The sequence below is a fragment of the Trachurus japonicus genome, chromosome 20 (genome assembly GCF_045865225.1).
Source record: "Trachurus japonicus isolate A0001 chromosome 20, Traja_1.0".
In the NCBI taxonomy this organism is placed as follows: Eukaryota; Metazoa; Chordata; class Actinopteri; order Carangiformes; family Carangidae; genus Trachurus; species Trachurus japonicus.
Genome location: NC_140926.1, coordinates 23,367,999 through 23,393,519, shown reverse-complemented (window position 1 = coordinate 23,393,519; position 25,521 = coordinate 23,367,999). Strand labels below are relative to the sequence as shown.

The window sequence follows — 25,521 nt, the reverse complement described above, 5'->3', positions numbered from 1 at the left end:
CAGGTGGACAAAGGGACAGAGAGACAGGTGGACAAAGGGACAGAGGGACAGAGAGACAGGTGGACAAAGGGACAGAGAGACAGGTGGACAAAGGGACAGAGGGACAGAGAGACAGGTGGACAAAGGGACAGAGAGACAGGTGGACAAAGGGACAGAGGGACAGAGAGACAGGTGGACAAAGGGACAGAGGGACAGAGAGACAGGTGGACAAAGGGACAGAGGGACAGAGAGACAGGTGGACAAAGGGACAGAGGGACAGAGAGACAGGTGGACAAAGGGACAGAGAGACAGGTGGACAAAGGGACAGAGGGACAGAGAGACAGGTGGACAAAGGGACAGAGGGACAGAGAGACAGGTGGACAAAGGGACAGAGGGACAGAAAAACAGAGAGACAGAGGTGGATTAGCAGCATATCCACATTCCTTTCAATACAAGCCTTTGTGCCAGTGTGTTTGCATGGGGAGGGCTGTGTTTACTCAAGAATGCAGACCGGACAATAAATGTCCGCCTCAAAAGGAATGACACACACGCACACACACACACACACACACACACACACACACACACAAAAGTGGACTCAGGGTTAATAACTGTAGTTAAAGAGTGTAGTGTGGTGGTAATCCATCAGTGGCTCCTTCCGGGATGTCACCCTCATCAACAAACTCAGACAGCAGCTGGGTTCATGGCCGATTTCTGGTCACAAGGGCACACACACACACACACACACACACACACACCTGTAGTTGAAGTGCATGACAGCCTGGATGGCGCTGCCTCCTCCGGTGTTGATGTCTCCTTCGAAGCCGGGCAGCAGAGGCGTCACCACGTACACTCTGTATTTTTTACCCTCCCTGAAAGATGAAAGAGCAGAGAGAGAGAGAGTCATTATATTACAGTTTTTCTCTGTTGGTTTGGCTCATTTCAGTAAACAGAAATGACATTCTCAAAACTCTAAGATCATTTGGCAAAACAGTGATACAGTTCAGCACAACACCATAGATCACCTGCAAAAGCGCATCTCTCTCTCAAAACAGTTCACTTCAAACTAAATTTCCTTCTCATATAAATAGTCAGTCCCACCAAAATGCAGCGTCTCTTTGGCGTTGTGTGAGCACTGCAAGTCAAAATGTTTAGATGTTTAGTCACTATGGCAGAGGACCATTGAAATATCCCTCATGTCCTCCTCTCATTCTGAGCCCAGTGCTTCATTCACAATAGTTACTGTACTAGTTTTTTTGTCTAGCTAACAGAATACAATATGTATAATATAAAATAATAAAAAATAAAATAAAAAATAATTTTAAAAAACAGGATTTTAGGGTAAGAGTGGCCTATACGTAAGATTTGACATCACACATGCACGCACTCATACTGTCAAGGAACGGTAGCCATTTTTATTCACACGTAAAGTAAAGTAACTTCCATTCATCAGAGAAAAAGAAAAGGTACACAGTAATATACTGTAATATAAACACATAAACAAAAACAAGGACAATTATAAGTAGCCTACAGTCTGTAAATAAATATATGTTATTCATGGTATTATGTTTTTGACTAATTTTGACAATTGAACAGACTATTGTGCATGTGATGACTTATAGAATGAAATGATGCTGAGAACAACCATCAGACTGAGAATCAACAATCAGTTTAGATCAATAAGATCTATTCTATTGGACATTGTGCTACTGCAGCTACCTGAACTTAATCATTTGCAAAGATGTACGATGACATTTGCAATTTGATGAAATGAATGAAAAATAAAAATCTGTTATGAACATTTGCCAAGATGTTTTGGAGGTTTGCCCATGTTGTTTTGAGAATGTAATTTTTGCTTCGAAAAATGAGCCAAACCAACGGAGAAAAACTGTAATATAATATAAGGTTCTGATGCTGGATGAAGCAGCAGGGAGGACTAATGAAGCCTGCAACACCACACCATGTCCAACCAGTGTCACACAGGCTTTAGAATAACTAAATAATGACAGGATCAGCAGCAGCAGCGTCTGACACCAACACACTACACGCCCTGCCTGACCTCTTCAGCTGTTTAGACAGAGAAGGACACCAGACGATACAGACAGCTGTCAATCAAGCAACGCTCCCAAACACTGACACAGGAGCAGAGTGAAGAAGCTTCTGTCTAAACTGAAGGTGACTGGATTCAGATCAACTCACACTCAAGCTGTTTTACAATGGAAACCACGTTCACCAGTTTACATATACACATTTATACAACACTGTTAAAACCATGTACTGTATACTTATTTCCATGTCAAAGCCACCCCAGGTCAAAGGATTCTTGCTGATACCCATATGATAGAGAAGGAATTTAAGAGGAGAATACATTCACTTTAAGGGGAGAGAGAAGGGATGTGAAAAAATACGACTCCCTAACTAAAACTAAACTGAAAAAAAATAATATAATGGGGCGGTGCGTGGCGCGGTGGTTGAGGCGGCCGCCCCGTGTGGAGGCTACAGTCCTTGGTGCAGGCGTCCCCGGTTCGAATCCCGCATCGGGCAGACCTTTCCTGCATGTCATTCCCCCTCTCTCTGTCTCCCCCTTTCCTGTCTATCTCACTATGTGCTATCAAATAAAGGCAAAAACACCAAAAAAAATACTTTAAAAAAAAACAAAAACAAACTATAATATAACAACCTTTCCCCCTACATTTAAATGTGACCAATAGTAAAAGACATTTCTCATCTTAACTTGAAATAAACTTGTTTATGTTCTCTGGGGAACAAACTACAAAACGAAGACACATGTCAATCAAACCTTAGTATTCCTGTACAACGATGATTCCCAAACTGGGGTACTGGTACACAAAAAAAGAAAAATCAAGAATGAACTTAAAGGGATAGTTCAACATTTTGGCAAATTGGCCCATTGTCATAATCCCTATAGCAGTAGGTTCGTTACCTTTAATTGTCGGTGCAAGCTATTTTTAGAACGGCGGAGCAGAGCCGTGAGCTGCTCAGAGCTACGCTATGGAGGCTCATGGGATTTCTTGGTTTCCTTCATCAAACTCATCAAATACACAATTAAACAACTCCAAAATGCTCTGGTGGACAAGTTGTGACCTGCACATTCACCACGCTATGAGATAATAACAGAACGTTACGAGATGGAGTTGTTTTTTAGGTAAATGCAGAGACCGGTTGCCGAAAAAGACGCGCATCAGCAGTTTTGCATGAATTTACCTCGAAAACAACTCCTAACAACTAAATCCAATTATTATTGAATTCAAACAAATGATCTGAAACTCATTTTATAGACCTTTCCACAGCTGCTACTGTTAGATGTTACTACAATAAAGCGCTGGGTGCATACAGTAGGTTTTATTTTTACACTGGATGACCTTCCAGACATCACATTAATCTGTGTGTTTCTGTACTGTATGTGTTTGTATAATCTATGTGTTACCCATTCATGGATTACATTTGTTGGACTCTTTAACATTTGTTTGGAACATGACTGGTAGATAGAATTCCTGAATAGAAATAAAGAGAAAATAAGTGTTTAACTAGAAGAAGTACAATGAGATGTGTAGATGAGTGTGTAGCAGCTGCCATGCTGCTGTTTTGTCTTCATTCAACCTCTGTCCACAGGAAAGTTTGATTCAACACTGAACAATGTGTTCATTTATAGCAGCTTCCACCCAATCTGTGTATGTGTATACTGTTTATACACCGCTGCTCCAAGGAAAAACACTTAGTGTCCATATGTTTTCCTGTGTTTTTGTGCAGGATGTGTGTCCTCTGATAAGCTCCGACAACAAAACATGACACACAAAGAGACTGAATCATCATGAAATCAGTCTGTCCGTGTGTGTGCGTTTATGTGTGTGTGGTTGTGTGTTTCTGGGAAAATAATTTCAAGATAAAGTTAAATACACCCCACGGCCATTCAGAAGTTTACAATGTGTGTTGATTTAATTGGATATCTGATCAGGCTCTTGTGTGTTACCTGTACGCTCTGATGATGCGCTCAGCGATCGTGTCTCCGATCTTGTTGAAAACGTGCCGATTATCCGCACAGCTGATGAAGAACTGGTTCTGATAGGAAAACAAACACACACAACTCCAATGAATAAACTTAGACAATAACAACTGACTGACTCGGTCTTTTACAGCATCATAAATAGACGATGTCTCAAAACTACACTCAAACTGCGCTCCACCTCCACTAAATTAATGTTTTCACACTGGGAAATTACACTTACCCTACTCACTTGTTCATATTATTTCCATCAATCCCATTCATTTCTATTTTCTGCTTCAAAGTGTTTCACTTGAGAGGGAAATAACGGAATTTTGGTTCCACATATCTACATGATACTTTGCAGATTTAAAAAAACACTACATGATATGATCAGCGACTAGACTGTGATGTATTATTGCATGTTAACACATTATTGAACTTCCAGATTGATATGAAATCACCCATGAGCTCCACCTTTACCAGATGCAGTGATAGATGATAATGGAATACAAATGGGTGCAAAAACTATCTTTTTGCCTATATTTGACAGTATAGTAGAGAGAGACAGGAAATGGGGAGGCAGAGAGATGGCACGCAGTAAAGGGCTGCCTGATGCAGGATTTAAACAGGGTCCGACTGCAGCGAGGACTGTACCTCTGCATATGGGGTGCCTGCTCAACCCACTTCCCCACACGGCGCCATGAACTGGCCCAGGTTTGCAGATTTATGGGACACTCTGTATTCCAATTGTCCCTGAACTACCCACTGATTCAGTCTGTTTACTCCTGTCTGCTCCTCTCTAAGGAGGAGTGGCTTGAATTATACGTAGTGGACTGCCACTGCATGGTCATGGTCAGGTTTGACCATCTGTGTTGTTGCTATGGTTACCACCGGTTTCATTTTAACTTTAGTCCTGGTTAGACTTAACGGAGCACTGGGACTGTTGTTTGTGTGGACAAGTACCTCTATGTAGATGAAGTGCTGGCTGTTCTCGATGGCGTGGACGTAGGCGTTGTGGATGGACTCCTCGTGGTATTTGATGCCGGCCGACCAGTCTGCAGCCGAACGAAGGATCTGAGGGAGGAGAGACAGGGAGATGGTGTGTTCAGGCCTCAGTTTCAGCCCTACTTAACATGTGTTCACAAAATCAGTTTCTCAACACCCTCCATTAACTTGAATTAAGCATCATAATTATTCTTAACACCAATTTCTCAAGTCTCACTACTCATTTCTAATTCAGTTATACACACACATATTAGGGGGTCCCAGAAGAGCAGCGTGTATGTATTTTGTGTGATCTTGATATTGTTGAAGATGGGTTTCACTTTCTGTTTCAATGCCCTCTGTAGCATGAAATGAGGAAATCCTTGTTTGAAAAAGTTCAGGCGAAGAATCCCGACTTATTTTGGATGTCTGAGTGTGATATGTTGAGTTGTTTTTTTCAAGAAGTAGATCCATGTCCTAGCCAGGTTTATTGAAAAAGCACGGACTGTATTCTACATAAGCCTACAACTTACTATTATTGTTTTGTATATTTTGGAAAATCTGCCGGTAAAAGAAAAAATGTCATTGCATGATTCAATGGATACATATTTATGAGAAGACTTTTTAGTCATCTTTGAGCGTCTGTATTTATATTGTTTGGTGTGTTGTAAGCCTATGTGGGCTGGGCACAATAATGGAAACCAATCAATCAATCAATCAATCAATCAATCAATCAATCAATCAATCAATCAATCAATCAATCAATCAATCAATCAATCAATCAATCAATCGATCAAATATACACAAGAAACCAGAGCATGATGTCAAACAGATGGCTTTCAGAAGCTGTCTTCATTTGTTTTCAACCAGGTAAAGCTCCATTGGGTGATGAGTGCCAATCATCACACACACACACACAAACAACATGACACACACACACACACACACACTGACCTGTACTTTGGCGGTGATGGAGTTGGGGACCTGGTAGCGCTGCTCTCCGGCCGTGGTGTGAGACTTGGGCAGCAGGTGTGGGTACGACATGAAGCGGTACTTTGGCTTCATGAGCTGGTGGAGAAAAAGAGACAAGAGAGGAACCAAAGCATTATGGGATGCCTCCTACTGTACACTGACAGATTCATGCTGCAGTGTTGGTCCAGACTTGAAAAGTGACTAACCCAGTGACTGAACTAATGAAAAAGCAAAATTTACTGATCAGTTAATGAGAACTCAGTGTCTAACTGCTCTAACCACTACGCCGCGCGACGCCCCTGTATTTTGCATTTTTTATTTAGCCTACTTTATTTTGATGCTAATGCAGCATTACTATGAGTATTAGTCAGAGTCTTATGCAGAATAATTCAGTCATACAAAGATTAGACTACTGGGGTTTTTGTGGGCCCTACTGGGCGCTGGGCCCCTAGAGTTATCATCACCTTTCTCCCCTATACAACGGCCCTGCCCCTCACCTATCCAGTTTTTGAATAGAGAGGGGTAGGTGTTGAGTACATCTTTATTAATCAGATTGATCAGTGAATGAAAAGACCTCTGACCTTGGTGAAATTCCATCGCTGGATGAAATGCCTGGCCACGTCTCGAGCTGCTTTCCCGTGAACCACTGAGGCGATGTCATGCCAGGGCATCCTGGGAGTCGTGTGTCTGTCGATGAAATCTAAAACAGCAGAAAGACGGGTGTGAGAATGACGGGCTGGGGGCCGGTGAAGAGTTTCCACCTCCAGCACGTTGAGAGCGTAACAGTGTGTTCACCATCGAAAGGTTTCTCCAGTTGGATCCAGTCCTTGTGCACAAAGTTGCAGTAGTCCTTGCCATGCCAGAACCGGGTGTCTCCAAACAGCTCTCCAACCCCTGTGTGTAGACTTCGCACTGAGCCGCTCCCTGAAACACACACACACACATGAACATCCAGTTGTTAAGGAACTACAGATCTTCAGAAGACCAGAAGGAGCTTTTAAAGGGACTTTTTTTTAAGGAACTCTGGATCCTTAATTCAGTCCTGTCTGGTCCAGGTGTTGTTGGCCCAGAAACTACCATGAAGCCTGTGAGCTTGATTGCTCACAATCTTTGAGAAGCATCACTCTGACTGTAAGAAAACACGGACTGTCACTAGTGTGTTGGAAAGACTTGAGATGAGGTTAACAAGAGCTTCAGCCATAGCAATTGCACTTTTTCGAAGTTTCACAAATATCGCTTTTATTTTGCGAAAATCTGTAATGGAAATGCAGCTACTGTCTTCATCACACAAGAGGCCGTAATACAAAGTCTAAACAGCACTCAGTCTTCAGGGCAGATTGAGGCTAATGCGAGGGGGGGTTCGCAAAATCTTTGGTTGATTAGACAATTTTTTATATTTTTTCATTTCCACATTTATGTTACAAATAAAAACCTCAGCGTTTTGGAGTTGTTGGATTGTGTATTTGATGAGTTTCATGAGGGAAACCAAGAAATCCCATTAGTCTCCGTAGCGTAGCTCTGAGCAGCTCATGGCTCTGCTCCGCTGTTCTAAAAATAGCTTGCACCAACAATTAAAGGTAACGAACCTACTCCTATTATCACAATGGGCCAATTTGACAAAATGTTGAACTATCCCTTTAAGAATCCTGGAGGTGTACGCATATCCCCACTGGTTATCAGACGCAAAACAATTTCATACAGTATTACAACACACACACTGCATCAATTCTCATAACCATGCAACAACACAACACGAAGTCAGCATGCAGGAGATCTTGAAGAAAATCATCACAGTGAGAAAACAAAGGTCTGATGTTACTTACTCTATGTATGAGGAGATACAGTATGTTCACATCCACAACAGAAACAGAAAATGTAGAATTGATCCAACTTTACCGACAAGATTGAAAAACACTATAACAAAAACTACTAATGTTGTGTTCATGTCTCTTTTAATTACCACAAACAGAGACTCTAGGTTTCTGGTGTATGTTTATCCTCTTTAATAAACAGCTGATAATCTATTTATTTTCGACACCACAGAGCAACACCAGTGTTTGGAAACAGCAGCTGGAAGGACGGCGGCTCTGCAGCTTGATGAAACCTCAGCAGGAAGACAAAGTGCAGGCCTGCAGTTTTATATTCACTCTCATTATTTTGGGGATAAACTGAGATAAACTGTTACTTACTTATGTAAATAATCAGACTGTAGAGTAATCTAAGAAACACGCAACATAAAAGTTTCTCTTCTATGAAACCATGCCTCAGTGTGTTTACAGTGGCGGTTGTTTGCCTCGCGCTCAGCGTCGACACTTCCCATCTATCACATCAGCAGGATAAACACAGATGATCCTGGCAAACAAACAGCAGCTAATAAAAACCTTCCACATCTGTTCCACCACAGAGCAGAGCTGACATGTGCTGAGGAGAAACATGAGATTGTTTATAAGAAACATAAAGCGCCAGTGATTACAGGCTGCAGAGTCTCATCAAATAAAATCCAACCTCGTCTGATTTGTGCGCAGCCAGACTTTCTAAAAAAGGGAAAACTAAAGTTTGACTTGTTCCAGAGTCAGGAGGAACTTTTCAAATGGTGGGTTCATACGAAATCCACTGGTTCTCTTATATTATTTATTTATTATATTAAATGTCAGAAAATGAAAGTGTAAAAGAAAGTGCTGATCACAACAAAGACACCATATTGACATTTTCAGATCTGTTATTTTATTTAACAGTTTAAAACCCAAAGCATTTACTATATCAAACAGAAAAAATCCTAAAAGACTTGAACAAGTATAGTATTATTGTCACATCTGAAATCTTGTGAATCTTGTTTCTTTGATTAAAATGCTAAAAATGAAGTGAAGCTAAGACTTAATTCAGTTAACAGACTAAAAATTATCATCAGATCAGCTGCTTTTTAATATTGAGTAAAAGTAATATTCATATTTCTTAGTTTATATTAAAAGAGAAGTGAAAATCTTTGGCTTGTTGCTCAGACGACAACAAGTCACCCTGGACTCTGTCATGGACGTTCTTCACTATTTTCTAACGGCTTTTTGATGTGAAATGCAGTGGACACAGAAGAGCAGCTTACCCTGTGCTTTCAGCCCTGTTTGTTCACACAAACATGAACACAATTCCTGCTCTGCATTATTCATAGTAAGTAAGAAAAATCAGTCTTGATCCTTGTGGTTGTGACCGACTGAGATCAATCTTTAACACACTGGAAGAAAGGAGCTTCACACTTGCACACAGAGATCACATCAATATTAAAACCACTGCAAAGCACACTACAGGCTGAGAGGCCGGTGCCAGGGTTGAGACCTGGCAGGCCTTCAACCAGCCGCCCGACTCACCAGCCTGACACTGGCCGATGGGAGCGGCCGCCCTCAGCTCTGGCAGCCTGCCTGGGATCAGGTTGTGTTGGCTGGTGACACTGTCGGACCAACCTAGACAGTCAGAGCATCCAGAGGCTGAGACAGAGGCACAGACCCAACTGCTGCTGCTGCTGCTGCTGCTGCTACAGTTGGCCAGGTCTACCAACCAAAAACTTTTCATCCGCAATTCGTGACCACATGTTTAAGTTGTGAAAACAGTGAATAAAATGGAATAATATTCATGAAAAAGGCTAAAAATCATCACTGGAGATTCTGTAAATCAGACAACTGGATAATTTGACTGCAAATTATTTCTGTAACATCACCACCTCTTAGGAAAAACAGTTGTATCAATATTATGATCCAATTATGATTTGAAATTTTAAAAAATGAAATAAGGGGATATGACATTAGATTAATTCCAGATGTCATTAGACGACTCCTGAGAGGTGAGGTTACCTCTGTGGTTCTCTTTTATAATGTCAGGGAATGAGTCACCTGATGTATAATTACGGTAGTCAACTTTCGAACACACACAACTGCTCTAGGAAAGACACTGAAGTCCACACCACAAGACAAGACTCCCCCGAGACCATGCACACCAATAACAGAAACCAGACTTCAGAGAAATGAAGTCAGATTCAGATTAAATCTAATGTATTCTTCACTAGTGCAGCTCAGTAAATATGTTTTGTGTAACCCTGCAGACAAATAAACAACAAATCCAAATCTTTTCATGACTTAATTTGACTCATCACAGTTGGTAGAAGCCACCTCACAATAAATGAAGGTTAACTGGAGTTAACTTAAGTTCAGGAGCGGGGCCACGCCTCAACCACACCTCTAATCACTGGTCAAGCCTACAAATACCCGGGTCAACCCCTTCCTTCCTCTGCTTGCCTTGATTTCTCGACCCACCCTCCCTTCTTCCCCTCGTCTAAGCGCCTCCCGGCTCCAGCCTCCTCCCGGATCATCCTCACTCTCATCCCTCCATCCTTCCCTCTCTTCCTCCATCCCTTTCTTCTTAACCAACGCATTCCCTTTCAGATCTCCTCCAAGGCATCGTCTGGGGGGCACGAATCCGGCTCGGGCGGAACAACGCCGAGACGGAACCCCCACTCTGAGTCTCCCTCCGCCGGTCTCCGGTTCATCCTCCCAGACGTAGCTAGTGAACAGCATCTTGTGTGGAGCAGCATAGTGCTTTAGTGTGTTGCTACAGTACACATTCAACCCCATAATAATACAGAGAACATAAGTCTGTATAATAAAACTTCCTTGTCAGCCACAATAGACCAATACAAACGAGGTGAAATTCACTGGAATCGCTTGAATGACGTCATCAGAGCGATCTGTTGAACTGTCCAAACTGACGAGCGGCTGCAGCTGAGTGACAGAGCGATTATTTTGGAGCGACATGAGCGACGGCGACAAAAATAAAAGGTCCGGTGTGAACGCACCTTTAGAGCAGTTTTTATCTTATTCTAATCAAACATTACCGTTGCATAAAGGTAGGGTTGGAGATTCTGGAAAATCGGTTCTATCAGGCCACATTTTGAAAATACACAAGTCAAAAGTCCCAGCTCCTTTCCTCAGACTGCTCTCTGAAGCCACACCTTCACCTTTCCACGGACGTGGGTGAAGACTCCCAACGTACATTACCAGAGTTACACTGCCATCCACCAGACTGGAATGTGGCTTTTCTACAGACGTAGGTGAGAGAGAGAGAGAGAGAGAGAGAGAGAGAGAGACGGCAGCTTGATTGGGCGTAAACAGAACTAGACATGAAGGCATCTGATTGGTTTTTCCTTTTCGGAGCGAAAAGCATGGATTGGTCAGAGTTTTGTCAGTGCTGTAGCTGACACTGAGGTCTGATTATTTCCGTTCCTTTTTCTGAAGACATAATGTATTGATTACTCTCAGGATAGAAGGAGCATTTCACCCAGTATAACAAAACATGTTTCTGGACAGGATTACCAACCATAACTTTAAATAAGAATGTTTTCTTAGCAATTTTGCCTGGCTAAATAAAGGTTACCGATGATGATGATGACGACACATTCAGGAACGAACTGAAAGCAGGGGGAATGTTTTCTTTTTAGTTTGACTGGACTCATTGTGATTCTCTAGTCTGTGATCTGTCTGCAATCAATCACACTGAGTTGGCAAACAAGTCCATGAGGTGTTCCAGCAGCGACAGCTAGAAGCTCCTGTCATTGGCTCATCACAGAGGTAAATCAAAACAATCTCTGCGTACTACTCACTCTCTTCATTCTCCAGGTCGCTGTCGCTGTCGGCCTGAGCCAGGCCGTGTTTCTGCAGGTGTCTCTTGATGCTGAACCTGCTCCTCTTGGCCCGGCCCTGGCCCTTCAGCTTGGGCTGGTCCACCGAGTCCGTCACCGTGAAGATGCCCTTCCCATTGGTCTGGGAGGCAGAAGCGGCGCCGCGGCCGTTGGACGGAGCTGCTTTACTGGTGGAGGCAGCGTTGGCCTGGCAACAGTTTAAACATATAGTGTTAGTTAGTTGTGCCAATGTAACATGCGCCATTTACTTGTTGTTATTGCTGTTGTGTTGTTTTATTTCATTTCATTTTTCTCATGTTCAAAAAAAAAAAATTCAATCAATCAATCAAAAAAATAAAGTAATACAGAAGAAAGAAAAAGGTCCAATTATTAAAGGAATAGTTCAGCATTTTGGCAAATTGGCCCATTGCCATAATCCCTATAGTTTTAGGAGTAGGTTTGTTACCTTTAATTGTCGGTGCAAGCTATTTTTAGAACGGCAGAGCAGAGCCGCTAGCTGCTCAGAGCTACGCTATGAAGACTAATGGGATTTCTTGGTTTCCCTCATCAAACTTTCCCTCAAAACCGCTGATGCGCATTCCCATCGGAGACAGTTTTTCAGCAAGCAGTCTCTGCATTTACCTCTAAAACAACTGTCTTGTAACGTTGTGTTATTATCTCATAGTGTGGTGAATGTGCAGGTCACAACTTGTCCACCAGAGCGTTTTGGAGTTGTTGGATTGTGTATTTGATGAGTTTGATGAGGGAAACTAAGAAATCCCATGAGCCTCCGTAGCGTAGCTGAGCAGCTTGCGGCTCTGCTCCGCCATTCTAGAAATAGCTTGCACCGACAATTAAAGGTAACGAACCTACTCTTAAAACTATAGGGATTATGGCAATGGGCCAATTTGCCAAAATGTTGAACTATCCCTTTTAACAAAAAAACACAGACAGGTCGGCAGTGTGTGTGTGTGTTGTAACACACCTGTTCCATGTTAGAAAGTGTCACACTCCCAACGTCAGTTAGCCGGTGCTCCCTGTCGTCCCAGCGTCCGTACGCCAGGTCGATGCCACCCACGAAGGCCACTGATTGGTCGATGACGATGATCTTCTCGTGGTGCGCCCACAGGTAGACGGCGGAGGAGACGTGGTCCGGGTGGCGCATCACCTGGTGAGACGACGTGTGGAGCCTCAGACAAGAAAACATGGTGGCACGTTCAGACGGATGAGAGCGGGCGCGGCCCAGACACTCACCTTGATGTTGGGGTGGAGGCGCAGCAGCGTCCTCTTGCTGTATCCTGAGTTGATACCCAGGGCCAACTCCACCTCTTTGTACAGCATCACAAAGATTTTGACTCCTTGTTGCTGCAGAAACAAAACAAACACACCATTAAACACCTGTCCAACTTTCCACTTTTATTATCCCTGGGTTTGGAATGGCCTTGAGTACTAACAGTGTATCTCTGGCACACACCTGTATATAAGAATAAATCCTGATTTCAATGACTCATTAAACATTGTCATTCACCTACACCTGGATACACATCAGAAATGGATGGATGGGTCAATGAATTTAAAATATATACAGTATATTCATTTAAAGGGATAGTTCAACATTTTGGCAAATTGGCTTATTGCCATAATCCCTATAGTTTTAGGAGTAGGTTCACTACCTTTAATTGTCAGTGCAAGCTGTTTTTAGAACGGCAGAGCAACAACTCTGTCTTGTAACGTTCCGTTATTATCTCATAGTGTGGTGAATGTGCAGGTCACAACTTGTCCACCAGAGTTGTTGGATTGTGTATTTGATGAGTTTGATGAGGGAAACCAAGAAATCCCATTAGCCTCCATAGCATAGCTCTGAGCAGCTCACGGCTCTGCCCTGCTGTTCTAGAAATAGCTTGCAAAGAAAATGAACCTACTCCTAACACTGTAGGGATTATGACAATGGGCTTTTGCCAAAATTTGCCAAAATATTGAACTATCCCTTTAAGGGCTTTACATACATTTACACAAAGGCAGGTTAAAAAACACTCTCACCTGGGATTTCCGACAGTATTTACAAAAATCACTTCTAAAACATTTAATAAGTTACATTATGATGCCTGACACTTTTGTATTTGCTCCTCCAGCAACAGTTCGGTGTGACCAGTGAGTAAAGTGTGTACTATCTACTGTATGGCTGCATCTCTTAGTTACATAGAAATATGCTCAATGTTTTCAGCATCTTTTTTGATTCCCCCAAACTCAACCTCATGGATTCACACTTAGAAAACATTGATATTTAAAAGGATCTAAAATAAAGCTCAGTGAATGTGGAGATCTGTGCATCATCACAATAGATGATCCAGCAGTGAGCTGATGGAAATGGGAAAAGAGACTGTATGTTTCTCAGGAGTTAGCCTCATGTTAGGAGGAGGTACATGTAGCTGTGTGTCTCTGAACTGAATCCAGCTGAATGCTGGGTATTTTATATAAATTTTGTTTATAAAAAAAGTCATGGGGCGCTCAGTGGTTAAGAGCACGTCCCAGGTTGGCAACGCCCAATGTAGTGATCTCCGGATCGATTCCCCACTGTACTGCGTGTCATTTCCCCAGTCCCTCTCCCACTTTCCTGTCAATTAAAGGCAGAAATGCCCCCAAAAAATCTTGGGTAACACTTTATAATAAGTACACACTATTACTCGTTAGTTAAGCATTAAAAAACTGAATTCATCATTTATAACACATTTAGTATTAGTATGTAGTCTATAAACACAGTACTCATCATTGATAAGCACTAACTGTATTTATAAACTACATACTGATGAGCATTCATGTGTTATAAAGTTGTGTACTTATAAAATGTTACCAAATCTTGAAGAAAAAAAAAAGTCATTTCTATCCTGAGACCGCTCTGTCTCACTCTGTCTCGCTCTGTCTCACTCTGTGTCACTCTGTCTCACTCTGTCTCGCTCTGTGTCACTCTGTGTCACTCTGTGTCACTCTGTCTCACTCTGTCTCACTCTGTCACAGATGATGAAGAGGATGTACTGATGACTTGTTCTCTCACTCACCGCTTTACGTTTCAGTACGCAGTCGAGACGCCAGCGGTTTCCTTCCACCACCGGCCTCTTCAGGAAGATCTCTGGACTCAACCTGAGGGTCGGACACAGAGGGAGAGATCAGACTGAGCAGCTTGTATCTCCTCCTTTCCTTTTTAGTAACCTTTCCTTCCTTCTTTCCTTCCTCTGTCCTATTTCTCCAATTTCCATGTTTCTCTCATCTGTGTTTGGTCAACATGTGAATTTCCTCCACCTCTCTTTTCATCATGTTCTTTCTTTCACTTAGAAGAGTTCAAAGAGTTTCCAGCGGCACCAAAACTGAATTTCTCCTGATATGGAGTCCTTTTCCATTTTTACTTCTTTCTATATTACATAATCAACCAAACACACACACACACACACACACACTGGACTTGTAGTCTTGATATGTGTGCATCTACGTGTGTGTGCTTGTATAACAGTAGTCTGAGCCTCAGACTGTAACTGATCTGTTTGACCAGAAAACCTCTCCTGGAGGTGACCGCTGAATGCACTCGTTGCACTCTCAAATACACACACACACACACACACACACACACACACACACACACACACACACAGTAAGAGAGAGAAAATCCCCAGCCTCTCCAGACAATTAGTCCTAACAATTACACCCCAGTGTGATCAAGCCACACAACACACACATACTGTAACACACACACTCACCACCAGTCTGTGATGAAAATTTCCTCCTTAGCTTCTTCCAGAGCGTCAGCCACATCCTCCATGTACGTTTTCCCATTTACATACCTGTAGGAAAGAAAATATGTTGACACACATGAGCACAGATAAAAGCACACACTAGTGCAAGCGTACACACACACACACAACGTTAAAGGATAATTACTGAATTTTACAATCTGGACCTTATTTCTTGCATAAAATACGATCATTTACTCACCCAGATAACTTTGGTGTCATTACGAGTCGTTCAGACGAAATTAGCTCCAGCCGAGAGCCGCGTATATCCATATAATGTGAGTCTACAGGGCAGCAGAATAGCCTCTAAATAACACATTATCTACAGAGAAAGTCGTTCATTTCACCAATATTTAGTTATGATAGGCTAGTGCTATTCCCCTCTGAGTCCGGGGTTAGCTGTTATCAACATCCGGGGTCTGTAGGTCGACCTACTGACCTCTGACCTGGATGATGTCATCTCTGAGTGCCGAGCGGCGCGGCTTGTTGCTAATGCTAAAGTTCGTTTCTGCGTGTTTCTGACTTGTTGGAACAAAATGAGCAGCTGGATGAAGTTCAGCTTCCACAGGCTTCCTCTCCACAACCTGGACTCACTAAAGCTCCGGCTAGTTGAGATAAAAATGGACCTGGATGCCGAAGCGGAATGATTATTATCAGAATGAGCTGTGCAGCGCTCAGAGATGACATCATCCAGGTCAGAGGTCAGTAGGTCAACCTACAGACCCTGGATGTTGATAACAGCTAACCTCGGACTATAAGGGGAATAGCACTAGCCTATCATAACTAAATATTGGTGAAATGAACGAGTTTCGGATATACGCGGCTCTTGGCTGGAGCTAATTTCGTCGGAACAACTTGTAATGACACCAAAGTTATCTGGGTGAGTAAATGATCATATTTTATGCTAGAAATAAGGTCCAGGTTGTAAAAAAACGGTAATTATCCTTTAAATGGTGAGAAGAACCTTAAAGGAGTCATCACCTGGTTTTTTATGTATCCAATCCCCCTTTAATTGCTTTGAATCAGTTCTTAAAACTTATTGGAAACATTTTTTTTTTAAAAATTCAAACATAGAGCTTGTTCTGACACTTTTTCATATGGCAACTTTCTCTCGTGAGAGTAGGCGCGAGGTTTTGACTGGTCCGGATGTTCATTGTATTAATATGTAATGAGGCGCGCATTGATTGGACGCAGGGAGGACAGAGCCGGAATGGTGGCTGGCCCTGTGGGCTACATGCAGGCTGTATTGGAAACCGCATACCTATGCTGCTCTGTCATGTACCGTAACCATGTTATAACTTAATAAAATAAAACAAAATTGTATCGGTTCATTGTAAAACATGTATTTATTGATGCAAATGTGGTGATTTCTGTACGTAGGCTACAGAGCCCCGGTGCAAAGCTGCTGCTGCTCTGCGTGAAGCTTCACTTTTCATTCAAACAAACTAATACGACTGCCACAATTGTTAGATTTCATCAGTGAGACAAACGTTTATCACCTAAAAAGAATTTAACCAGTCGGCGGTAAACCTCTACAAACCTGCGGGTAAGTTAATTAACGACCGTTTCCTCCGCGGGGATGACAACGTAGTTTGACCGGTTAACGAGCAGCTGCAGGCGGGTTGCTGACGAGTCACTCTCCGCTCCTCTGCCTCGCTGGGGCTTCACTTCTCCCAACGCGAAGCAAACTTCTAAGTCGTCATTTGGATAAACTAAGCGCACATTGGGGATCTAAACCCTTACTTTCTCGCATGAATAAATATTAAAACTTAATAAATTAACGACCCTTTCCTCCGGCGGCACGACGACGTTGTTATCGGCCGGCTAAACGAGCACTGCAGGCGGGTTGAGGAGTCACTCCTCCTCCTCTCCTCTGGTGCTGGCTGCAGCTGGCTGGACCTCACTTCTCCCAACGCGGAGCTAACTTCTAAACAGCCGTCATTCGGATAAACCGCACATTGGGGATCTAAACCCTTACTTTCTCGCATGAAAAAATATTAAAACTTAATAAATTAACGATAGTTTCTTTCGGCGGCATGACGATGTCGTTCGGCCAGGTAAACGAGCGCTGCAGGCGGGTTGAGGAGTCACTCCTCCGCTCCTCTGGTGCTGGCTGCAGCTGGCTGCACCTCACTTCTCCCAACGCGGAGAAAACTTTAAACAGCCGTCATCCGGATAAACTAACCGCACATTGGGGATCTAAACCCTTACTTTCTCGCATGAAAAATTATTAAAACTTAATAAAGTGACGAAATAACAGCGCTACAGTGGGAAATAAAACAACCCGTAATGGCGGCGCGGCAGAAGTCGGGGTGGTGGAAGAGAGGTGTGTTTATGAAAGCAGTCGCCACGGTGACGTCACCGTAGGCGCAGAATCAAAATCTCGTAATGTTGTGGTGTGCAGCCTCATGAGCTACTCTGGCTTAAACAAAGAGCCCAAACCAAAAAACTCAGCCACTTTCAAACCCCAGGTTTTCAGGCAAGTTTCCACTGAGGTCCAACACCAGTATACATGTTTTAACAAGGAAAAATGCGATTTCCGGGTGATGACTCCTTTAATAAACATCCTCTCACTTTTCAATCTGTCCATCTTGTGATGAACCATTATGTTTTCACAGTGGTCAAACACACACACACACACGCACATACATACACAAACATACACAAACACAGTCTCACAGACAGTATAGTGTTGCCCTCCAGGGGGACAGGTGATGAACAGACGAGGCTCACTTTCCCTTTCTTTGTGTTGGGTTACTCCAGCGAGACACACACACACAGAGAAACAGACACACACAGACACAAACACAAACACAGACCCAGACACAGACACAGACACAGACACAGACACAGACACACAGACACAGACACAGACACACAGGCAGGCAGCCAGCTGGACTAGGCCTGATCTAGACTGTTTTACTAACACCTGTCTTTGCACAAAAGGTGAAACTATGACACATTAATAAACATTGGTGATATTTGTATGTTCATTTTTTTATTATTATTAATTTATCTAAACCCTGTTTTATAAAAATGCTCTATAAATAAAGGTTATAGTAATATTGTAATGTTGTATAATAAATAAATAAAATAGTCTGCTGAGTTAGGACAACTCATCCTAATAAAAAATTAACAAATGTTGGTGGTGATAAATCTTTAAAGTGAACTGATCCGTCATTTTCGCCTCAATAATTCCTCGTCCACTTCAACCAACATGATTTTATAAAGATAAATGGGTAAAAAGTCAGATGTGAATGCAATGCCATGGTTCCCATGGTTACCATTTGGCAGGGATGTTCTCCTCCTCTCTGGCGAAGGATCCAAAGCGATGGTCGGTGAGGAAGGCGGAGCCGTGCTTTTGGACGAAGCCTTCGATGGCCTGACCCCACCAGCGGGCGTGTCTGTAGCTGGTACACTTCAGTACCAGGGACCTGCACAAACACACACACACACACAGATGGGGCAAGATGAGCACATCTGCAATGGATTCAATTCATGGTCTTGTCTTGTTGACCTCTACGTGACATTAGAAATGAGTAGAGTAAGTGAGTTCTGGTCAGTGATGTCATCATTTAAAACAACAGATTGGTGGTGTGAGTCACAGACCTGGACAGACTGTCGATACGGACGCCGTGCTTGGTCTCTGTGTCTTTAGAATCCATCAAGATGCCAAACTCTTTGTCCACCAGCATGACAAAGGAGATGGCCCCTGAGTCTGGCTTCATGTAGAGCAGGAAGGAGTCTTTCACCACCAGCCAGCTGTACACACACACACACACACACACACACAGTCAGTGTTTTAATATTCAAATTCAGAAAGGACAGTACAAAGTTATCCTTAAAGGTACATTGTGTAGAATTACTCCCATCTAGCGTTGTGGTTGTATATCACAAGCAACTCAATCATATTTTTCATGCTGCATTCACGTGAAATTGGGCAGACGGCAGACGGACGACAGCCGCTGCACGTAACGGCATAAACAAGCCTCTATGTAAACAAGTGGTCCGTCAGCACGAGGCAAAACAATACACATGACAATATGTTGTCATGGCGATGTTGTATTGTTGACCTGACCCACGTTTTACCGTCTTTCTCTCAACTTCTGTGACTAAAATGACATCTGGTTTGTTAGCGACGGCCGTCTGCCCGACTGCAGGTGAATGCAGCATCAGTGTAACGCTCCATTCCTCCTCACTGCGTTACCGTGGTGACTTTTCACAGACACCACCTCCACATGAGCCGACAGCTCCGGTGTCTCCGCTGAGTTTCCGTGGTTTCCTACCGTCACGCTGCCACTGAACGTAAAAACATGGAGACACCACATGGCAGCAGCACCGAGCTTACCCGCTCCATGGAGATATGAATGAGAGCTGATATGTCCTGTCTTTGCTTGAACTAATCTTGTATGTAAAGCACTTTGGTCAACATCTGTTGTTTTTAAATGTGCTCTAGAAATAAACATGACTTGACTTGACTTGACTTGATATGAACGGCTCATTCAGAGCTGAAAGGAACACTTCACTTTGTTGATGGGGGGATTACTGATTAATGAAAAACAGACTTTTGAACCAAATAATCGATTCTCGTGAATAGATAACAGGAGAAGTTACACAATGTTCCTTTAACATTAAATTAATCCTGTCAGTGTCCTGACAGTGTTTGTATGCTTTGATGGAAACGAGCTCCAGAGCTAAATCTGGTCTATTTACATGTCTGTTCATGGATATGCAGAGTCCCATTGCAAATAAACTAATAAATGAACTGATGTTGACTGACCGTTTAGACCAGCGGTAGCACATTTTGCTGCGACCACAGCAGTTCAACCCGGGGATCCGATGACCGCCAGATCGTTTCAGCACCATCCCTTCTCTGTGAGACAAAGAACGGTTATGGCCCAGTGAAATACTGTTGTACTGTACTAGGACTAGTCGTGGTTTTACAGACACCAATGTTTCTGACAGTGAGCTCTTCTTACAAGCCCTTTGGTCCCAGGTCGTGGATAAAAGACAGCTGGCTGACATCAATGAATTCCATCTGAAGAACAAATTCAACAAAGCAAAGTCATTCTCAGTGTCTTTTCCTGATTCAATGTGTGAAACTACATTTTCAAGACCATAGTCCACCATCGTAGTTACCGTAGCATGGTAGTTCCTGTACATCGGCATCTTCAGCAGGTTGTTCAAGTAGTCTTCTAGTTGTTTCTGGAACAAAATTAGTGAAATGTCAGATGGTAACTACAGAGAATGAAATATCAACAGATAAATTTCCACCTGCGCATTAACATACGTTTTCAGTGATCAGTGCTTGACCACATGAATACAGGTGTAAACGCACCCAAGACACACTGGGGACGTTTAAGGGATAACATTTTGGCAAATTGGCCCATTGCCATAATCCCTATAGTCTTAGTAGGTTCATTACCTTTAATTGTCGGTGCAAGCTATTTTTAGAACGGCGGAGACAGAGTTGTTTTCGAGGTAAATTCATGCAAAACCGCTGATGCGCGTTCCCATCAGGAGCAGCAGTTTTTCGGCAAGCAGTCTCTGCATTTACCTCTAAAACGACTCTGTCTGGTAACGTTGTGTTATTATCTCATAGCGTGGTGAATGTGCAGGTCACAACTTGTCCACCAGAGCGTTTTGGAGTTTTAAACAACGAGTCCATGTAGCGCTCCTTTGTTTGAAGATTTTTTGAGCGTTTTGGAGTTGTTGGATTGTGTATTTGATGAGTTTGATGAGGGAAACCAAGAAATTCCATTAGCCTCCGTAGCGTAGCTCTGAGCAGCTCACAGCTCTTCTCCACTGATCTAAAAACAGCTTGCACCGGCAAATCTACTGCTAAAATTATAAAGAAATTATGGCAATGGGCCAATTTGCCAAAATGTTGAACTATCCCTTTAATTGCAGGTGTAAATGCTATCTCAAACTGTATCCAGATAACAATCTGGATATGAGAGCCATGTTAATGCCAGGTGTAAGCGGGGTGTCTGTGGCAGATGACATACCCTCCGACTGGACACCTGCTCTTCTCTGCCCATCTCTTCTCCGTGTCCTCTGGGAAGGTTGGGCATCTGCCTCCCCTCATTCCTCCCTGCCGTCTGCCTCTTTATTGTATGACTGCAGAGAAAAATGACAAAAGAACCAGTTCAAAGGTTTTCAGTTCAAATCCCAGGACCAGTTAGAGAAATGCTGGAAGCAACTAATGTTGACAGAGAAAAGGCAGAGAGCAGCTGGGAGCGTTTACCTGCGTGTCGGCAGCGGCAGCCTCATGAAAGTCTTGTACGTCCTCAGCTCTCTGTGGAGATCCAAGAAGTGTTTCTCCTTCCTCTTTACAACCCACGTGAACTCCCCGTGTTTCAGCTCTATCTTAAAGACGGCTGGCATCGACTGGGCACACACACACACACACACACACACACACACACACACACCACAGTTAGATGTTTGAAATGATTTATCCATCACTGAACTGAACTCATTAATGTTGTTTCTTGGCAACTTTCAGCAGCAGGCTCTCCAGCTCCTTTCAGAAGACAGAGTTTTGTTTTGGCACAACACCATCATCACTGATTTTCTTTAGAAGCTGACAGTTTCTCTTGAAGGACACTCACGGCTTGAGAAACTGTTCTCCAATAAAAAAAAACAGTCTCACTCAGCAGTCTTAGATTACATAGCATCAAAAGGAGATACAGTTTTTACTACGGCTACATATAACGTTAGCATTACCAGCTGTTAACAAGTCAGCTTCAAGCTTCATTCTCTTACTGTCTCCAGAGATGGAAATAACAATATAAAGATCACACAATATACGCTGCTCTTCAGGGACACCCTAATATGTGTGTATAACTGGATTAGAATGAGTAGTGAGACTTGGCTTTAAATTAGAGTTAAGAATAATTATGATGCTTAATTCAAGTTAATGGAGGGTGTTGAGAAACTGAAATTATTGTTTCAATAATTGTGGAAACACAACTCACAAGCCTGTGAACACACGTTACGTAGCTTTGAGTGACCTCGGTATTCTGGAGGATGAATTTCACTTTCTGTTTCAATGCCCTATGTATCATGAACTGAGGAAATTAATGTTTGAAAAAGTTCAGCTGAAGAACCCTGACTTATTTTGGGTGTCTGAGTGTGATATGTTGAGCTGGTTTTTCAAGGAGGAGATCCATGTCCCATAGCCAGATTTATTGAAAAAGCATTGACTCTGAGACAGAAAACATTATATCCTTCATAAGACGACTTACTATTCTTGTTTTTGTTATTTTGAAAAACTGCATGATAATGCAAACGCAGGATTTTTTTTCTGCAATTGTTGATATGCAATCTTTGAATGTATGTATTTATTGTCTAGTGGCACAGTAATGTGCATGACACTTAAATTAACAAATCAATCAATCAGTCGGTTGTCTCATGTCTTTTATTGGAGGTTTCACCAAGACTGATTTAACAGCTGATGATGCTGACATCACCTATGTAAGAGCAGTAGGATAAAACTTACAACCAGCCCCTTTAAAGATCTACATTTTGGGACATATACAGCTAGGAAACACTTTAATTTAGAATTTGACTAGAAACAAAAGGTAACTGCTAACAACTGTAAATGGCCTGGCCTGTTTTCAGTCTCTGTGCTAAGCTAAACTAACCAACTAACCTCTTGGCTATAGGTTTATGATTAATTGACAGATATAAGAGTGGTATAGGGTAAATCTAGAGAAGAAGGCACATGAATATATTTCTCAACAAGCAGGGGAGACTCAAAATACACGTAGCTGAACTACATAGCTTAACTACAATTTGCTGTAACTTGTTGGTAGTTAAACTACATTTATATTTTGTGCTGCGTCAAGTATTTCAACTACAAACTACAATTTTTGTAACATGAAATATATTTCTTAGAGACCTATATATAAATTTTATTTGACCATTATTGTGTTCCAAATCTCTCTTTGAAAAAAGGCATGAAGTCCCAGCCAGTGCAGCATGCGAGCTGCTTTTTAGTGTTAGCAAAGATGTTTATCGTGCCAAACGGAACCTGCTGTCTGATAAAAACTTTGAGAGATGCTCATGTGTCATGTCAACAAGTGATTCTGCCCCGGCATCTGGTGCTGGTGTTAATTTCTCTGAAGTTCCTGTCATAGTTTTAAACATTGTTGTTCAAGACAAACCGATCTTTGTATTTTTCATTACATTTTTTGTTGACTGATTTACATTTCTGATTTACAAGTGGGTATTGGGGTAGAAATTTCATTTTATCTTTATATTACTCAACATGTCTGTGGTGAACCAACGGTATGTCTTTATTTCTGCTGGCATGTGAATTTTTTGTAAGCTATTATATTTTGTTTCATATACACCACATGTTGATTTATTTAACACAGAGTTAAATGAGTATAATGAGTAGAAGTAGTTGCTAAAGCTACTTTTATAGCTGTAGTTTTACAAACTACATATATCCAGGGGTAGAAATGTAGTTTGTTCAAATTACTGCCAGGCTGAACTACATGGAGTTTTACAAGCGACGCTTGTAAAGTAGCTTCCCCAACACCGTCAACGAGTGTATGACCCTCTGACCTCTGGCAGTCAGTTCTGACATCCATAACCTGTGTGTGCAAACAGCAACGTGCCTGGTTCAGTGCCACAATAGGCTCAGCTGTCCTCTGAGACACAGAAGGACTATGAGTGGGACGTGTGGGAGGTGTCTCACCTTGTTGACACTCCTCTGTGTGGTGACATTGAAACGGTCCTGAGCCGAGGTGAACCGCTCCACCTCCAGGATCTTGGCAGTGATCGGAGAGGACAGGAAGACTTTGGCCTCGGGCTCCTTAAATCCCACAGTGTGGTAGACGGCCGTGAAGGGCAAATACTCGGCTGGAGAAAGGCAGCGCCAGCAGACATACAGTACATCAGATATCACAGGAGGGGAAACACACCTGTAGAGTCAACATGTGGCCACAGACAGCTGACCAGCACCACGTACTGTACCTGGGGTGTTGGTGTCGGTTGTGTCGTACTCTCCGTCTCCCAGGTCCAGCTCATGAGTGTCCAGCTTCTCCATGATGCCGGTCATATCATTGGCAACCAGCTGCAGGGTGCTGGTGGTCGGCTCCGACTGCCGCAGCATGGTTAGCACTTAACGTGGAGCCCTGGGCTCACCTGGAGAGAGAGGGGAAGGGTGTTCAACTATACTGAATATGAGTCACATCCCTTTTATTTTCCTGCGTTTATCCAGGTCCAAGTCCTGACCCAAGATCGCCAGTCTAAACTAAACTTCCTGTCTCCGGCTTTTGCTTGAAAATCCCCCTTCATCTGAACTAAACTGGCTCTTCTCAACATTAAAAAGCAGCAGTCGTCTGCTTCTGGTCTGTTCTCATTCAATAACCTGAAGCTGAAAATGAGGTAAAACTCAGAGGGCACCGGAAGAAATGATAGAAGGAAAAAAAGAGAAATATCAGTTTAGTTTTTACAAACTTCTGTTTCAAAACTGAATCCAACACAGACGTTAACTTGGAGCAGAGTGAATGTGTAACTCAACTTCTTTCGCACGAATAAGGAAGTCGAAGGTTTCACTTGTTCATTAACTGTCAACTACCCTACACAAACATACTTACAAAAGTGAAAACAAATGCTGCTTTTTCATATTAACATCTGTCTCCTTCTCTCTTTCCCTTCTTTTTAGTCACAGTTTCTTGCAAAAAAAAAAAAAAAAAAGCTGAATCTATGCCATCACGTCACCAGTTAGACATAAGTTACAAACACTTGTAGGGTTGGGTGACATGATCTGGTCAATACAAAGTTTAAACTAACCCTGCAGCACATTATGTGAACTATAATGTGTAGGCCTGGATGGTGGAGCTGTGATTATAGTTTATTGTTCTATTCAAATGTGATATTTGCAACACATTTGGCTGAGCTTCCACGTAAACTGTCGACCTCATGTAGCTGCTGATTCTTCATTGGCTCCAGGGTTTTACAGCATCATCACATGTTTCCTTGTTACATGTTTGTTTGGGTGCAGACCTCACGTTGTCACCGTGTTTCACCCACACGCAGCCTTTCCTCCTCACATTCATATTTCTGGGTCACTTTATGTGAAAATCCCTCAGCCAATCCCTCTTCATTCATGAGTGCTCGCT

General features: G+C 42.6%; 1 protein-coding gene across 2 annotated transcripts in view; it reads right to left on the bottom strand.

Annotated features, from left to right (window-relative positions):
* The window catches only part of pld1b (phospholipase D1b), a 51,695-nt gene that overhangs the window by 6,000 nt on the left and 20,174 nt on the right, over positions 1–25,521 (bottom strand). For both annotated transcript variants that reach the window (XM_085762738.1, XM_085762739.1), the window contains exons 2-21: positions 24,371–24,541; positions 24,093–24,256; positions 21,630–21,772; positions 21,391–21,502; positions 20,522–20,587; positions 20,362–20,420; positions 20,163–20,255; positions 18,992–19,144; positions 18,667–18,816; positions 15,350–15,433; positions 14,657–14,738; positions 12,855–12,965; positions 12,586–12,768; positions 11,583–11,808; positions 6,737–6,865; positions 6,523–6,641; positions 5,924–6,037; positions 4,949–5,059; positions 3,971–4,059; positions 738–851 (exon numbers count right to left, since the gene is read on the bottom strand). In XM_085762738.1, the coding sequence (XP_085618864.1) occupies positions 738–851; positions 3,971–4,059; positions 4,949–5,059; positions 5,924–6,037; positions 6,523–6,641; positions 6,737–6,865; positions 11,583–11,808; positions 12,586–12,768; positions 12,855–12,965; positions 14,657–14,738; positions 15,350–15,433; positions 18,667–18,816; positions 18,992–19,144; positions 20,163–20,255; positions 20,362–20,420; positions 20,522–20,587; positions 21,391–21,502; positions 21,630–21,772; positions 24,093–24,256; positions 24,371–24,509 (2,441 nt within the window). In that variant the 5' untranslated portion in view covers positions 24,510–24,541. The remainder of the gene's footprint in view (positions 1–737; positions 852–3,970; positions 4,060–4,948; positions 5,060–5,923; positions 6,038–6,522; positions 6,642–6,736; positions 6,866–11,582; positions 11,809–12,585; positions 12,769–12,854; positions 12,966–14,656; positions 14,739–15,349; positions 15,434–18,666; positions 18,817–18,991; positions 19,145–20,162; positions 20,256–20,361; positions 20,421–20,521; positions 20,588–21,390; positions 21,503–21,629; positions 21,773–24,092; positions 24,257–24,370; positions 24,542–25,521) is intronic.